Here is a 17,763-nt window from a genome sequence, read left to right on the forward strand (position 1 = left end):
CTAAGTCGGACTCGTACCCTTTGCCCGGGGTCGATGATTGTGTGGACCTTATTGGTGCTGCTAAGTACGTTAGCAAGTTTGATCTGCTGAAGAGATATTGGCAGGTCCCTCTAACTGAGCGTGCCTACCTTTGTCTCCCATTCAAGTTAGGAAACGCCAGAGCCATGTTTCAAAGGCTCATGCACATCGTTCTATGTGGCCTAGAAAATGCTGAAGCATATTTGGATGTGGTCATATTTAGCGCCACCTGGCCCCAACACCTTCAGGATATTAGGAGTCTGTTCTGCGTTTCACAGCTGCCAACCTGACAATTAACCTGTCAAAGAGTGAAATTGCCCAAGCAACAGTGAAATATCTCGGGAAGGTGGTGGGGCAAGGGAGAGTTTGAAAAAGTGGAGGCCATCAATAACCTTCCAGTGCAAGCTTCTGTGCTGATTCTTACTACTTGGCTTTTTGCAAGAACTTTGCCCAGGTTGATGCACCACTTACAGATTGACCAGTCCGAAAGTAATTTTCTGTTGGAGCCTCAACAGTCAGGAGGCATTTGAGAAGACAAAGACTATTTTGGTCTCTGCACCGGTGCAAGCTGCTCTGGATTTCCGTTGTCCATTTGCTTTTTACACCGATGCCAGCAATGTAGGAGCAGGGGCTGTGCACCTACAGAAACACGATACAAATGTTGAGCACCCTGTGGGGTATTTTTAAAAGACATTGGCCTCATATCAAAAACACAACTCGACTATCGAGAAGGAGACGCTTGGTACTGGCTCTTTAGCACTTCGAGGTTTATGTATCGGTCTCTACACCTCTGGTGGTCTACACCGATTATAACCCTCTCATTTTCCTGCAAAAGACAAGTTCCACGAACCGCCGGCTCCTTCACTGGAGTCTCATATTATAGGAATTTCCCCTTGAAATCAGACAAGTCCGTAGTAAGGACAACTTGGTTTCTGATTTTGTCTTTCAAGGGTGAGCAGTCAATACGTTTTTGTGTTTAGCCAGTATGTAGCCCAGGCTTACAATTTATTTGGAGATTGGAGATTAGTTTTGGTTGTGCTCGTCCAAAGGGAGGAGAGAACATACATGATTTTACTACTTTTTCAAAACTTCTGTCTTTTAGGCAACTATATATAGAAAAATATTTATAGAGTAAAAGGTGGCTGTTTTTGTCTTGTATTTAATTGTTGACAGTAGAGGTCAACCGATTATGATTTTTCAACGCCGATACCGATACCGATTATTGGAGGACAAAAAACTGATACCGATTAATCGCCCGATTTAAAAAAAAAAAAAAAAACATTTGTAATAATGACAATTACAACAATACTGAATTAACACTTATTTTAACTTAATATAAAACATAAATAAAATCAATTTAGCCTCAAATAAATAATGAAACGTGTTCAATTTGGTTTAAATAATGCAAAAACAAAGTGTTGGAGAAGAAAGTAATATCTGCCATGTAAAAATGTGTGCCATGTAAAATATGTGCCATGTAAAAAAGCTAACGTTTAAGTTCCTTGCTCAGAACATGAGAACATATGAAAGTTGGTGGTTCCTTTTAACATGAGACTTCAATATTCCAAGGTAAGAGGTTTTAGGTTGTAGTATTTATAGGACTATTTCTCTTTATACCATTTGTATTTCATCTACCTTTGACTATTGGATGTTCTTATAGGCACTATAGTATTGCCAGTGTAACAGTATAGCTTCCGTCCCCCTCCTTGCCCCTACCTGGGCTCGAACCAGGAACACATAGACAACAGCCACACTCGAAGCATCGTTACCCATCGCTCCACAAAAGCTGCGGCAAGGGGAATAACTACTCCAAATCAAAAAGCGAGTGACGTTTAAAACCGTATTAGCGCACACCCAGCAAACTAGCTAATCATTTCACATTGTTTATACCAGCCATTAGGCTGATAGGCTTGAAGTCAAAACAGCGCTGTGCTTGCGAAGAGCTGCTGGCAAAACGCACGAAAGTGCTGTTTGAATTAATGATTACGGACCTGGTGCTGCTCAGTCAGACTGCTCTATCAAATCAGACTTAATTATAACATAATAACACACAGAAATACGAGCCTTTGGTCATTAATATGATCGAATCCGGAAACTATCATTTCAAAAACAAAACGTTTATTATTTCAGTGAAATACGGAACCGTTCGGTATTTTAACTAACGGGTGGCTTCCCTAAGTCTAAATATTCTTGTTACATTGCACAACCTTCAATGTATGTCATAATTACGTAAAATTCTGGCAAATTAGTTCGCAATGAGCCAGGCAGCCCAAACTGTTGCATATACCCTGACTCTGCGTGCAATGAACACAAGAGAAATTACACAATTTCACCTGGTTAATATTGCCTGCTAAACTGGATCAGTAGTTATAACTAGTGATTATGATTGATTGTTTTTTATAAGATACGTTTAATGCTAGCTAGCAATTTACCTTGGCTTCTACTACATTCGTGTAACAGGCAGGCTACGGTTAGGCAATGGTCAGAGCGTTGGACTAGTTAACTGTGCGATTGCAAGATTGGAACCCCTGAGCTGACAAGGTGAAAATCTGTCGTTCTGCCCCTGAACAAGGCAGTTAACCCACAGTTCCTAGGCAGTCATTGAAAATAAGAATGTGTTCATAACTGACTTGCTTAGTTAAATAAAAGGTATTTAAAAAAAATAATAATAATCGGAAATCGGCGCCCAAAAATACCGATTTCCGATTGTTTATGAAAACTTGAAATCGGCCCTAATTAATCGGCCATTCTGATTAATCGGCCGACCTCTAGTTGACAGTCAGTAGACACCATTTTTATATTGTAAAAGAAGACACATTTAAGTAGCGATGCATATAAGTTGAATTAAGTTATTTTCTGTTGGTTGTGATCAAATTTGTCCAACAAAAATACAGGATATATTTGTTGTCTTAAGGGGGAAGGTGTTACCAGTTTTGGTTTTTCCATTTATATTTGGAGGTAGCACATAGGGTGAACCGATTTGGTGTCACCTTGCTAGTAAGTATGGGTTACACCTGTGCTGGCTCGTCATCTCGATAGTCGGAAGTCACCTGGAATGCATTTCAATTAACAGGTGTGCCTTGTTAAAAGTTAATTTGTGGAATTGCTTTCCTTCTTAATGCGTTTGAGCCAATCAGTTGCTTTGTGAAGATAGCCCTATTTGGTAAAAGACTGTATACCACCCCTACCTTGTCACAACCCAACTGATTGCCTCAAACAAATTCAGAATGAAAGAAATTCCAGAAATTAACTTTTAACAACACACCTGTTAATTGAAATGCATTCCGGGTGACTTTCTCATGAAGCTGGTTGAGAGAATGCCAAGAGTGTGCAAAGCTGTCATCAAGGCAAAGGGTGGCTAATGTAGAAAATAGTTTAAAAAAAAACTAAAAACCATGGAATAAGTAGGTGTGTCCAAACCTTTGCTGGGAATGTACAAGCAAAATATTTTGTGCCCCTGCCTTTGACAAAGTGAGCACTGTTTATCACAGGATGGCATCAGCTCTCACCTAAACAGCCCATAGTTTTTATGTGTTGTTGGGGGTGTGTTTTGGTCAGTTTAGCTCAGAACATGTCCTCCTCTCAATCTGCCACCATAGATAGCATGCCTTCTAATAAGTGGTCTCAGGGATGGAGAACTCTGGAAGTTCCTTTGGTCTCTACTGAGTTAGCTAAATCAGATTTTAGTGTTCTTGCACCTTATTGTTCCACAAATCTTCAAAATGTTCTTAAATATGATGTTCTGGTGCCTCTATGGCAATTCATAAAGCTGATTGAGGACCTTGTTACTTATGAATGTGTTTGTTTTTTATGACCGTTTTTTACTTTCGGCTTGCATTTCGTATTTATATTTTGATATGTGTATTTTCTACAATTTATGTAAATTAGGGCTCATCTGTAAAATAGACCTTGGTCTCAGTATGACGCCCTGATAAAATAAAGGGGGAAAAATATCAGTTGAGGAATCATATTATAATTTGTCTAAAATGAGTTTACAATCTTGCACACATCCAAATACATAGGCCTATTAGATTCAGTATCCTGGTCTTTTTTGGCTTACACAAAAAGCACACCCTAGAACTGTCCCCTCCGGTGCATTAACAAGGTATCATCGTCAGCGCACATTTCAGTAAACATATTGACAACATAGCACAACTGCGCAGATACTTCCATCACAGCCTTTCACTTGTAGTTTTGTCGATGACAATCATTGTAAGCGTTCCCGGGATAATGTCCAAATATAGAGAGGGGGTGGACAAAGCATTGAGTAGCCTAGGCTATTTATTCTGACAATAGTCGACATCTAAATATATAAGTTAATTTCTAGGCTATCATTTAAAAGGTATATATTATGCGTGCATGCGGGGATCCTAATACATTTTAATTGTAGCCTAATGACTCACCACTGTCCCTCTTTTTTTCTGTGCTTCACTGTCTATCTGTCTTGATGGGCTGCGCCGGTGCAACACGATACAATTTGTTCCGCATTCGATGTTTCCGCAAAGCGCCAGAGTATAATGTCCTCCTTTACGGAAAATACCGAAGGGTAAATTATTTTAGACTTATTTATTTATCGTCTGGTCAATTGAAGTGAAATATATTTTTGTATTCTAATTAGCTTGGTATAGGCAATCTTAGTTTAAATGTTGCATGCTATCCAATCTCTAGCCTGGGCTTTTAGATGTGTGTTGCTGTTTCGGCACTGTTGGTGTACAGCTCTTCGCCAAGAGAACCAAGTTCATGCAGATCTGCGAACATCCACCAGGGCGCATCTGTGAGCTATGACTCCCGATTTAAATGCCCTCACACACACCAACGCTTCAACCATACAGGTAGAACCAGCTGCCAGCGTTCCACCCATCCGCTCGCTCCAGGGCCTAGAAATAAGAGAGAGGCGTATAGACATACCATCAACGAGAAAGGGGGGAGCGGAGTCAGAAGACAGCAGGATACCTTTACACATATTTGGGAAGATCAATGGTAGTGATTAGGATATTAGAGGGGTGTAGTCACAAAGACCCTTGCATACTCACACAAAGAGCAGGGCTGTGTGGGAGCAAATTATAATTTAAACATTTTATGTGCAGCATCAGCGCTGGTATTTTACGTAAGGGACTCGAAGGAACGCTGTAAAAGAGAACGTAGCTCAACCAACAATAGCCCGATTTTTGACTGAAACGCGAATTCTGGTGTGTAAGAGAAGCGCATAATAATAAGGGAATAGATCAGGACGTGATTTTCCAGGTACGTATGCTTCCCTCGCTGCTAACTATTACGCATAGGCCTAATAATAAGCGCAGGTCTCTTTTTCTAATCCATCACATTGCACAACAAAAAATATTCCTGATTTTCTCTGACGCAAATACAAATGAGGCCTATTCATTTTTTATAGCCGTCCGGTGAGAGTGGTTATCGGGCAAATAGAATGATTTGGTGGATATTTTGAAAAAGAAAACGGAACGCCATTGAAAGCATGAAGGAATTAAACATTCTCCTGCGATGCATAACTTAACATGATAGGCCTATTCTATGGGGCCTATCATGTTATGGGGCCTATCATGTTTAGTTTAATGTAGCTATACAGATATATGATCTCTATTACAGTATTTTAGATCTGAGTGACCGTGACAGCACAGAAGGCATGTCATACGACCACGGATCGAAACCCCCTTGGGCCTTAGGACCCGCATAATGTAAATACGTGTTCACAATCTGAAATGTGTTAGCCTTTTCCTCTTTATCTTATATTGTGAGATAGATTTATATGATGAGACATTGGTGGAAGACAACACTAAAAAGCACCAATGATAATGCTGCACTGCTGATAATATCACGTTTTGAGCAATTTTACCTTTACCAAGGCACTTTTATTGTAGGTTTAAAGATACAAAATGGGATATGGGGATATGTTCAATGACATTGAAATGCTTGATATACCCATTGATAGAATGTATATGTCTCTTAAGCTTAGCACAATTCTTATTTACAGTGACGCCTACACCAGCCAAACCCGGACGACGATGGGCCAATTGTGCGCCGTCCTATGGGACTGCCAATCACGGCCGGTTGTGATACAGCCTGGATTCGGACCAGGGTGTCTGTAGTGTTGCATATAGCATTGAGATGCAGTACCTTAGACCGCTGTGCCACTCGGGAGCAAGCTTAGCCTAGCCTATCATAACCTAAAATAAGGTTACTTTACCCCATTGTTTACATAAACAATAGCATGAACAAATGTAAATACATGTTTTAAACTATCACCTGGATTACATTAATTTATCTTTGAATTTGAGAGGGGTTTGTACATTAGGGATGGATGGGTTGGGGAAATGTAACCCTCCCTAATACACATTTTGTAAATGTAGAATTTGTTCTTAATTTACTTGCCTAGTTAAATAAAGTGAAATAAAATAAGTAAACATGTTTAAACATTTTGAAGCTATACCTTGTTTGTTTATTGTTTGTAAACAATGGAGGGAGCAATATAACCTTTGGCTTATGATGGAGTAAGACAGTTAGGCTAAGCTCATTTGTATGTGATATTCTTTACGAATCAAAAATGTAAATGACCACACAGACTGCACATTTGAATATCTGTCTCTCTAAAACAGGGGTGTCAAACTCATTTTGCTCTGATGGGGGCCTCGTTCGGTCTTCGATGAGGTCCGAAGGGCTGCACTGAAATTGGTTATATTTCTTGCCTGTTGAAATATTTTTACTCCACCTGCGGGCCGGATTGGACCCCCTCCGTATGTTGACACCCCTGCTCTAAAGCTTAGGTTTTTAATATATGATCAGTGTAGTTGCTGGTGCTGTTGTTCTGATTGATAAAGTACAATACTGCAGTAAGGAATCATTTAGGTTGTATCTGCTCTTCTTTCCTTCCTTACAATCTCTGTCCCTCCCCACTTCTGTTTCCCTCCCCTCTCTGTCAGGCTGTTCTGATACTAAACCATGGTGTCTACAGTTCTTGCTGTGACACTATCTGTCACCATCCTCCACCTAACTACAGGTAGTGTGTGTGTGTGTGTGTGTGTGTGTGTGTGTGTGTGTGTGTGTGTGTGTGTGTGTGTGTGTGTGTGTGTGTGTGTGTGTGTGTGTGTGTGTGTGTGTGTGTGTGTGTGTGTGTGTGTGAGAGAGAGAGAGAGATAGTGCTAAGCGATTAATGTTGGTTATTTTTCTGCAGTTTCTCTAGAGATAAATCAGATCATATGCCCTAACTGTGCTTGGGAGTTGTAGTTTCCAACAGGCCAATGTTCTATTCTATATAGAACATGTTCTATATATATAGTTTACTGTAGAAAATGTGATAATTAACTACAATAATCATAATCTATTGCGCGGCTAAACTTGTCCAGTCTTTGTATCTTTTACGCCTGCTACTTAAGAGAGAATAATGCACAATCAAGAGGGGATACATAGAGAGCAGTTTATTTGCGAGGTATCTCTACTTGAAAATACCGTATATGGATCTAAGTGATTGATAGTTGGCATTCAGCAGTCATAAAAGTATGGCTAATTTACTTTGAAAAACCACTAAAATATTGACTGTCAGACAGCATGGCCAGCAGCTCTATAAAGATGAGATGATGACTTGGAATTAAATAAGTCATCAACTAAATCAAATGTAATATACACAACAACTTAAATATTTTATTAAAGTAATGTGAATAGCTGATGGTTAATATTTAAGTGATGAACAGTCATGGGCAGTCCCTACCATCCTGGGACTTTTATTAATTGATTTACTGTGTTACAGCATTTAATGTTTTAAAAAATTATCAAAATTGTGATTTATTTTTAGTAATCGAAATGACCTCAAAGCTCCAATCGCTCAGCACAAGTGTGAGAGAGAGAGAGAGAGAGAGAGAGAGAGATGCAGAAATGTTTCTTGTGACAGATGTTTTTTGAATTAAAAAAATTAATAGTTTAAATTCCTCCATTTCCTCTGAAGTCAATTTTTTTCCCAAGTCATTATATATCTCTTTCCTCTTAGGCTTGAGCTTTGTGACCCCTGACCCTGAGGCTCCTCCCACAGCAAGTCCTGGTCCCCATCCATTGGGCAAGCTGATCCATGCAGCCCTTCTGAGTAAGGAGTACCTGGGCCATGCCCCAGTTGATACAGGTAGCATAGCTCACCAGTAGCAGTTTTAGATTATTATATCAGTACTGATATTCATTCATATGCTATTACTCATTAATAATAACAATAACAGTAATACTATATTTTTATTTGTAAAACCCTTTTCAAATATACCTAAACCAACTGCTTAAATAGAATCACGATGGCATCAGTGGTGTAGGGTAGGTGGGGGCCACGATGCGGACCAATCAGCACACTCATGACAAAACTGTGCGTGTTTAAACCAGGTATGAGTAACTTTGATGGGGGTGGGGGCCACAAAAGACCCACACACCTTTTGGGGCCCTAAGTGAAATTAAGTTTTACAGTTCATTTCCTGCAATTCTACACATTTTGCCATGGGGTGTTGAGAAAATGTATACATCTTATAAATCACTTCATGCAATTCTACTCATTTTGCCATAGGTTGTGGAGAAAATGTATACATCTTATAAATCACTTCATGCAATTCTACTCATTTTGCCATAGGTTGTGGAGAAATGTTAGCATTTTTTAAATATGATATCTGACTAAGTGATTTGTTATCAACGTGGGCCCCCCGGTTGGTATTTCAACCATTATTACTAGACGTTTAGATACCTGACCACAAAACTAACTTACAATAAAAAAAAATTTAGCTGACATGAGTGACCTTCAGTGACTGACATTACAAGAGAAAACTGCTGATGCAAAACCATATTTTGAAATTGCACCTTGTGTATTCCACAATTCTAACTCTCAACAGTAAGTTGAGACCTCGAGTGAGGCCACCCCTGCCAAAAAAATAAACGAAACATGTAAAGTGTTGGTCCCATGTTTCATGAGCAGAAATGAAAAATACCAGAAATGTTTCATACGCACACAAAGCTTCTTTCTCTCAAATTGTGTGTACAAATTTGTTGACATCCCTGTTGTTGAGCATTTCTTCTTTGCCAAGATAATCCATTCACGTGAAAGGTGTGACATGTCAAGAAGCTGATTATACAGCACAAGGTGCCACAGACCATGTGTACGTAAATTTGGACTTGAACCTGATCGAACATCTCTGGAGAGACCTGAAAATAGCTGCGCAGCAACGCTGTGCACCTTGTGCTGGGGACAATAAAAGGCCACTCTAAAATGTGCAGTTTGCCACACAACACAATGCTACAGATTTCTGAAGTTCTGAGGGAGTGTGCAATTGGCATGCTGACTGCAAGAATGTCCAAAAGAGCTATTGGCAGAGAATAAGGTTAATTTCTGTACCATAAGCCGCTCCCAACGTCACAACCGCAAACCACGTGTATGGCGCCGTGTGGGCGAGTGGTTTGCTGATGTCAACATGGTGGCGGTGGGGTTATAGTATGGGCAGGCATGAGCTATGGCCAACAAACACAATTGCATTTTATCGATTGGCAATTTGAATGCACAGAGATACTGGCCTATTGTCGTGCCATTCATCCGCCGCCACAACCTCATATTTCAGCATGATAATGCAAGGTCCCATGTCGCAAGGATCTGTACATAATTCCTGCAAGCTAAACATGTTCCAGATCTTCCATGGCCTGCATACTAACTAAACATGTCACCCATTGAGCATGTTTGGGATGCTCTGGATATATGTGTACGACAGTGTTCCAGTTCCTGCCAATATCCAGCAACTTCGCACAGTCATTGAAGATGAGTGGGACAACATTCTACAAGCCACAATCAACCTCCTGATCAACTCAATGCGAAGGAGACTGCATGAGGCAAATGTTGGTCACATTAGATACTAACTGGTTTTCTGATCTCCGCCCCTACCATTTTTTAAAGGTATTTGTGACCAACAGATCACAATCCCAGTCATCCCAGTCATGACTGGGATCTGTAATCCCAGTCATGTGTTATACATAGATTGGGGCCTAAGGAATTTATTTCAATTGACTGATTTCCTTAAATGAACTGTAACTCAGTAAAAGCATTCAAATTGTTGCATGTTGCGTTTATATTTTTGTTCAGTGTATGTACAGTGCATTCGGAAAGTATTCAGACCCCTTGCCATTTCCACATTTTGTTACGTTACAGCCTCTAAAATGTATTAAATTGTTTTTTTTCCCATTATCTACACACAATACCCCGTAATGACAAAGCAAAAAGAGATTTCTAGAAATGTTTGCAAATATATTATATAAAAAAAAACTGATATCATATTTACATAAGTATTTAGACCCTTTACTCAGTACTTTGTTGAAGCACTTTTGGCAGCTGTTATAGCCTCAAGCTTTCTTGGGTATGACGCAGTAAGTTTGGCACAACTGTATTTGGAGTTTCTCCCATTCTTCTCTGCAGATCCTCTCAAACTCTGTCAGGTTGGATGGGGAGCATTGCTGCACAGCTATTTTCCGGTCTCTCCAGAGTTGTTCGATTGGGTTCAAGTCCGGGCTCTGGCTGGGCCACTCAAGGACATTTAGAGACTTGTTCCGAAGCCACTCCTGCGTTGTCTTGGCTGTGTGCTTAGAGTTGTCCTGTTGGAAGGTGAACCTTCAACCCAGTCTGAGTCCTGAGCGCTGTGGAGCAGGTTTTCATCAAGGATCTCTCCGTATTTTGCTCCGTTCATCTTTCCCCTCAATCCTGACTAGTCTCCCAGCCCCTGCCACTGAAAAACATCTCGACAGCATGATGCTGCCACCACCATGCTTCACCGTAGGGATGGTGCCAGGTTTCCTCCAGATGTGACGCTTGGCATTCCGGCCAAAGCGTTCAATCTTGGTTTCATCAGACCAGAGAATCTTGTTTCTCATGGTCTGAGATGATTTAGGTGCCTTTTTGCAAACTCCAAGCGTGCTGTTATGTGCTTTTACTGAAGACTGGCTTCCATCTGGCCACTGATTGGTGGAGTGAAATGCCTAATTGGTGGAGTGCTGCAGAGATGGTTGTCCCATCTCCACAGAGGAACTCTAGAGCTCTGTCACCTGTTTTCGCTTTGTCATTATGGGGTATCATGTGCACATTAATTTAAAAAAAATGGTATATATATTTTTTCAAGTTTTACAAAATATACATCAATGTATTTTTATTTTTTCAACCTTTATTTAACTAGACAAGTCAGTTAAGAACAAATTCTTATTTACAATGACGGCCAACACTGTCAATGTATGTATAAAGATTTGACCCTATCCCATCCCAACCTTCCTTCCTCCCTCCACACAACACATCCAAAAAAGTGGAGCAACAGAAATAAATAAGTAAATCAATTATTAGTAAACCTTAGACAAACTTGCTTGGACTGGATAGCATTATATTGATGAGTGTACCTATTATGTAATGACCACTGGAAATACCTACTGGGAAACCTTAAAGCATCTCATCAGAGGGGAGCCTCTGCAAGCAATTGAAGTATGATATAAATGCTTGCCATTTTCTAACAAATGTATCAGTGGAACACCTAAGAGAATACTTAATTTTCTCAAGCTTTAGGAAGAACATTACATAATTTAGCCATTTAGAAGTAGAGGGGGGCTGCTGAGCAGACTTCCACCGGAAAATAAATCTGTCGAGCTAATAAGGATGTAAAAGCAGCAACATCAGCATGTTTGGGGTCCAAGGAGAACAAGTATTCTGGAATACCAAAACAGCTATCAAGGGACATGGCTGCAGGTTAATTTCAAACACCATTTTAAAAATAGAATCCCAGTAATTGTGTAGTTTAGAGCATTAAATGAATATGTGACTAAGGTCACATGGTGAGACATGACATCTATCACACTCATCATTTACATTTGGATATATTTCAGACAATCTGGATTGTACTTTATCAATCGCCTCATCCCAACACTCGTGTAAATTCAACACCCATTTCCCGTTCCCAAGCAGATTTAGTTTTGTTGGTGGAATGTTTGTCCAATGACATAATACACAGATTGATTAGAGAAATGACTGCTTTCTCTCGAGGTAATAGAGCCAATATGCCATCCCAGGGTTAGCAAGGGCGTGGAGCAGGGAAGCCAGACAATTGGGAGGAGACACAATGCCTAATTTGAAGGTAACAGAAAAAGTGTGATGGATGCAAAGAGTATTTAGAGGGCACGTTGGGATAACTAGAAAAAAATCCATATATTCTACATATAAGTCTTTCCTTGTCCAGTAAGAGAAAGCATTATATATTAGGGAATAAGTGATTCTTATCAATAGGACCCATAGTAGATACAGAGGAGAATTTAAAATGCCTTCAAAACTGGTGTGGAAAGTGTGGTAAAAGTGTGGAAAGCACTACAGGATTGCCAGTATAACAAGAGGGGGATGCTGGGAGAGGAGCAGAGTAAAGCAGGAAGAGAAGCAGAAATACAAGAATGTGCCTCTAGGTGGCACCTGGAGTATGTAACCAGAATGGCAATTTCTGAAAGTTGTCTGCCCAGTAATAGTATAAAAAGTTGGGTAGTGCAAGCCCTCCACTAAACTTGCATCTCTGAAGTAAAGATCTACTGACTCTGGGTACCTTTCCTCCACAGAAAAATGTGGTAGCAGCCTGATTTGATTGACTTTAAAAAGCACTTTGCTAAAAACAATAGGTTCATCTTTTTAAAAATGTATTTACATTTTTTTTTATTTAACCTTTTATTTAACTAGGCAAGTCAGTTAAGGACACATTATTATTTACAATGACGACCTAGATTGAAAATAGATCACGGAACTTGGGTAAACTGTTCATTTTTACAGCATTAATCCTTCCTATAAGTGATAGTGGTAAGCTACCCCATCTCTGAAAATCAGTTTTAATTTGTGTAAGGTGGGGATGTAATGAACGAGTTACATTCACTCCAAGATATTTGAAACCAGAGCGGCTAAGCTGAAAATCCAAGTCTGACTGCTGGAGCTATAGCGCTGCTGAATCGATTGGGAATTTGGAATTTCTTAAATAACTCAGTTGGAAACCCATCAGGCCCTGGAGTTTTGCTGCTCTGCATTGACTTGATAGACTGAATAACTTCTTCAAGGATGAGATGAGAATCAAGATCATCTGCAGTTTCAGCCTCAACTGTGGGAGTCTCCAGTTCACCCAAAAATGTAGTCATATTGGCAGTATCTGATGGAAATGCAGACGTATACAGGGAGGAATAGAAAGACTTGAACGTGTCATTGATCCCCGTAGGGTCAGAAATCATGCTATGAGAGGAATCTTTAATTTGGGGAATCAGACGGGTTGCAGCACTGCATTTTAATTGGTGTGCAAGCAGACGACTTGCCCCGTTGCCATGTTCATAGTAGCTACCACGTGAAAACCTGACTGAACCTGGAGTTTTGAGCCTTGAGTGATCTTTAATTCGTATATGGGTCTCATGTAAAAATACCACATCTGCTTTTAGCTTTTCAAATGGGAGAAGACCCTAGACCTCGATAATTCATTGTTTTATTATTCCAAGATAAAAACTTCATAGGATTAGGCCTGCCTATTTCAATAGGACTATTATTAGCATTGTTAGCCATCCACAATATGAGTGAAACAAAAGGTGTGAAAACAGACCAAGCATTTGCAAAGATAAGAGAAAACGGATGAAAAAAGCACAAAAAAAATTATAAAAAATACAAATAGGACCAAAAAAGGTCACTCACCCTCCCCTCCCACCCAAACCCAAAGTCTCCTTCCCCAGCGAATTGAGACAGCAGATTGAAGTTTGCGCAGCTTCGGTGCATATAAACAGAAAACCTTCCCATCCAAACGCGGAGAGGCTCCATAGTAGTGAGTCGTGAAATATATTTAAAAAGGCATTCACAAAACGGTAAAGTAGGTCAACAGATAACAAAAACCCCATAACAGTAAAACGGAACGGTGCTGAGTCAGGGAGTCTTCAATCAGTGCAACATGTACAATGTGTGTTAAGGATGGCAAAATAAGTGTCCCGCAGTATGTTACCCTGTTACAACAAAGAAAAGGGGCTGAGTGTCTGTACATGTACGAATGATCAATTGGGTGTAATAAAGTGGTTTAAAGTCCTTCAGTGAGTATCTAAATCAAAAATCAAAAAAAGGAAAGCTCTGCAAAAGCCTGGAATTTTAGCCATGCATTACTACGCTAGCCATCTAGCCAAATAAAAAAGGACCTCCCAAACATGTTAGTCATTTTTATCATAGTAATGTAGTGTTTCTGCAGAGTAAAAAAGGAATGGCAACGTGGGGAAAAAGGCCCTGCCGTAAAAATCTAAACACACTTTCGACTTGGAGGGTAGGCTAGGCTATGCATGCTACCTGGCAAAAGAGTAGGTCATAGATTCAAGATACGGCTCAGAAGTGACTGTCGAACCAACTCTGGGCATCCTCGTGGGAGTCAAACTGTAGCTTCCCCCTGGCATGTTCAACTTGGAGACGAGCAGGGAAGCGGAGTGAGAATTGCACATTCTTTTCATGAAGGTTGCGTTTCACATTGAGGAATTTAGCTCTTTTCTTAGTGACACTCGTGTTGAGGCCAGGAAAGATGAACACCTTGTGTCCGCAGAAGTGTAGCTGGTCTCTGCCTTGCCTCTGAAGGATACGTTCCTTGTCACGGTAGTACTGAAAACGAACGATAAACACTCTAGACTTGGAGTTGTCGTCTCCTCCCGCTGGGGATGGGCCAATGTGGTGGGCTCGGTCCAGCTTCGGGGGTGAGGGAATGATGGCCGGACCTAGCACCTCCGCAAAGAAGTCTGACATGAACTTAACTGAGTAGTTTCTCTGGTATACCAACAACCCAAAGATTGCAACGGTGAGAATGGGATTCCAGGTTATCTGTCTTGTCAATCAGCTTTTGGTTTTCGGAGCTCAGACAGGTGACCGTTTTAATCTGTATTTATACAGGTCTAGTTCAAAGCCGTCAAGTTGGCGCCCATGTTCATCCGCAGCGGCTCGGACACCATCCAGGACGGCAGAGATGGGGGCCAGAGCCGTATCGATGGCAGTTTTGATCTGAGTGCCCCTCATGATCTCATGTTAAATACAGTTGAACTATGATGGCTACAGGTTCGTCTGCCTCACCTAAAGCCCATTTGGGTGGGAAGCTGCTATAGACGACCAAGTGCAAACAGTCCGTATCTGGATAACGTATGAGATATAAACAGAGGTATATTTTCTGGGTGATTTTAAATATTGTCCGGCTTTCATCAAGCTGCACACTCAATAAAAAGCTTCAAACTGTATCTAGTGCCTGCAACCTCGTTCAGGTTATCAGTCAACTGCCAGGGTTGTTACAAACAGCACAGGAATGAAATCATCAAATGAGTGATATGCTAACTTACAAGCCCTGAACAAACTATGCAGTTTTAAGAAAATACATGAAAAAAAGTAAGAGATAAGATTGGGGGTGGCAGGGAAGCCTAGTGGTTAGAGCGTTAGACTAGTAACCGAAAGGTTGTAAGTTCAAATCTCCGAGCTGACAAGGTACAAATCTGTCGTTCTGCCCCTGAACAGGCAGTTAACCCACTGTTCCTAGGCCTTCATTGAAAATAAGAATTTGTTCTTAACTGAGTTGCCTAGTTAAATAAAGGTAATAAATAAGAAAAAATCATTAAAGAGCAGCAGTAAATAACAATAGCGGGGATATAGACAGGGGGTACCGGTACAGAGTCAATGTGTCAATTTGCGGGGGCACCGGTGTCGAGGTAATTATGTGCATGTAGGTAGAGTTATTAAATTGGCTATGCATAGATAATATCAGAGTAGCAGCAACATAGAGGGAGAGGGAGGGGGCAATGCAGATAGTCTGGGTAGCCATTTGATTAGCTGTTCAGGAGTCTTATGGCTTGGGGATAGAAGCTGTTTAGAAGCCTCTTGGACCTAGACTTGGTGCTCCGGTACTGCTTGCAGTGCGGTAGCAGAGAGAACAGTCTATGGCTGGAGTCTTTGACAATTTTTAGGTACTTCCTCTGACACCGCCTGGTAAAGATGTCCTGGGTGTCAGGAAGCTTGGCCACAGTGATGTACTGGGCATACACACTACACTCTGTAGTGCCTTGCAGTCGGAGGTCGAACAATTGCCATAACAGGCAGTGATGCAACCCGTCAGGATGCTCTCGATGGTGGTAAACCTTGTGAGGATCTGAGGACCCATGCCAAATCGTTTCAGTCTCCGGAGGGGGCATAGGTTTTGTCGTGCCCTCTTCACAACTTTCTTGGTGCAGTCATGAGTGAACAGCAAGTACACAAGGGGACAAAGCACGCACCCCAGAGGGGCCCCCATGTTGAGGATCAGCGTGGCGGATGTGTTGTTACCTACCCTTACCACCTGGGGGCAGCCCGTCAGGAAGTCCAGGATCTGTTGGTGCGGTGTGCTTCCCTTTGTAGTCTGTAATAGTTTGCAAGCCCTGCCACATCCAACTAGCGTAGTATGATGTATAGTATGATTCAATCTTAGCCCTGTATTGACGCTTTGCCTGTTTGATAGTTCGTCGCAGGGCATAGCGGGATTTCTTATAAGTTTCCGGGTTAGAGCCCCACTCCTTGAAAGTGGCAGCTCTACCCTTTAGCTCAGTGTAAATGTTACCTGTAATCCATGGCTTCTGGTTGGGGTATGTACTTACAGTCACTGTGGGGATGATGTCCTCGATGCACTTATTGAGCCAGTGACTGATGTGGTGTACTCCTCAATGCCATCGGAATAATCCCGGAACATATTCCAGTCTGTGCTAGCAAAACAGTCCTGTAGTTTAGCATCTGCTTCATCTGACCATTTTTTTATAGACCGAGTCACTGGTTCTACCCGCTTAAATTTTTTGCTTGTAAGTAGGAATCAGGAGAATAGAACTATGGTCAGATTTACCAAATGGAGGGCGAGGGAGAGCTTTGTACGCGTATTTGTGTGTGGAGTAAAGGTGGTCTAGAATTTTTTCCCTCTGGTTGCACATTTAACATGCTGATAGAAACAAGGTAAAACTGATTTAAGTTTCCCTGCATTAAAGTCCCCGGCCACTAAGAGCGCCGCCTCTGGATGAGCGTTTTCCTGTTAGCTTATGGCGGAATACAGCTCATTGAGTGCAGTTTTCGTGCCAGCCTCGGTCTGTGGTTGTATGTAGACAGCTAAGAAAAATACAGATAAACCCTCAAGGTAGATAGTGTGGTCTACAGCTTATCATGAGATACTCTACCTCAGGTGAGCAAATCTTGAGACTTCCTTAGATATCGTCCACCAGCTGTTTACATATATGAATAGGCCCCCTGCCGCGTGTCTTACCAGAGGCTGCTGTTCTCTCCTGCCGATAGAGTGTATAACCCGCCAGCTGTATATTCTCAATGTTGTCGTTCAGCCACGACTCAGTGAAAGATATTACAGTTTTTCATGTCCTGTTGCTAGGATATACGTGGTTTCAGTTTGTCCCATTTATTTTCCAGCGATTGAACGTTAGCTAGCAGAATGGAAGTCAAGTACAGATTAGCGACTCGTCGCCTGATCCTCACAAGGCATCCTGATCTCTTTCCGTGAAACCTAGGTTTCCTTTTCCAGGGAATCAAGGGGATCTGGGCCTGGTCTGGTGTCTGTAGTCTATCCCTAGAATCTATTTGAGCACGTGTTAATGCTGCAGAAATTAGCTTTAAAGAATTATCCAAATCCATTGGATGTAGTGATCACAATATAGTAACCATATCTAGGAACCAAAGTTCCAAAAGCTGGGCCTAATACAGTGTATAAGAAGTTA

At 41.1% G+C, this 17,763-nt stretch overlaps 2 protein-coding genes across 7 annotated transcripts in view; one reads left to right on the forward strand and one right to left on the reverse strand.

Annotated features, from left to right (window-relative positions):
* LOC139420886 (aspartate beta-hydroxylase domain containing 1) overlaps positions 1 to 4,468 on the reverse strand; it is a 54,363-nt gene extending 49,895 nt beyond the window's left edge. The window contains exon 1 of the mRNA XM_071171275.1: positions 4,422 to 4,468. The gene's annotated coding sequence lies outside the window, so the exon portion shown is untranslated. The remainder of the gene's footprint in view (positions 1 to 4,421) is intronic.
* The window catches only part of LOC139420884 (seizure related 6 homolog (mouse)-like 2), an 82,255-nt gene that overhangs the window by 3,858 nt on the left and 60,634 nt on the right, over positions 1 to 17,763 (forward strand). Inside the window, exons 1-3 of one of the 6 annotated variants that reach the window (XM_071171270.1) lie at positions 4,498 to 4,564; positions 6,954 to 7,030; positions 8,015 to 8,143. The exons of 1 other annotated variant lie outside the window; for it this stretch is intronic. In XM_071171270.1, coding sequence (XP_071027371.1) covers positions 6,973 to 7,030; positions 8,015 to 8,143 — 187 coding nt within the window. In that variant the 5' untranslated portion in view covers positions 4,498 to 4,564; positions 6,954 to 6,972. Of the gene's footprint in view, positions 1 to 4,497; positions 5,263 to 6,953; positions 7,031 to 8,014; positions 8,144 to 17,763 lie in introns of those variants that run through there. 4 more of the 6 variants (XM_071171269.1, XM_071171274.1, XM_071171271.1 and 1 more) reach the window with 4 other exon arrangements.

Source organism: Oncorhynchus clarkii, chromosome 12 (assembly GCF_045791955.1).
Source record: "Oncorhynchus clarkii lewisi isolate Uvic-CL-2024 chromosome 12, UVic_Ocla_1.0, whole genome shotgun sequence".
Classification (NCBI taxonomy): domain Eukaryota; kingdom Metazoa; phylum Chordata; class Actinopteri; order Salmoniformes; family Salmonidae; genus Oncorhynchus; species Oncorhynchus clarkii.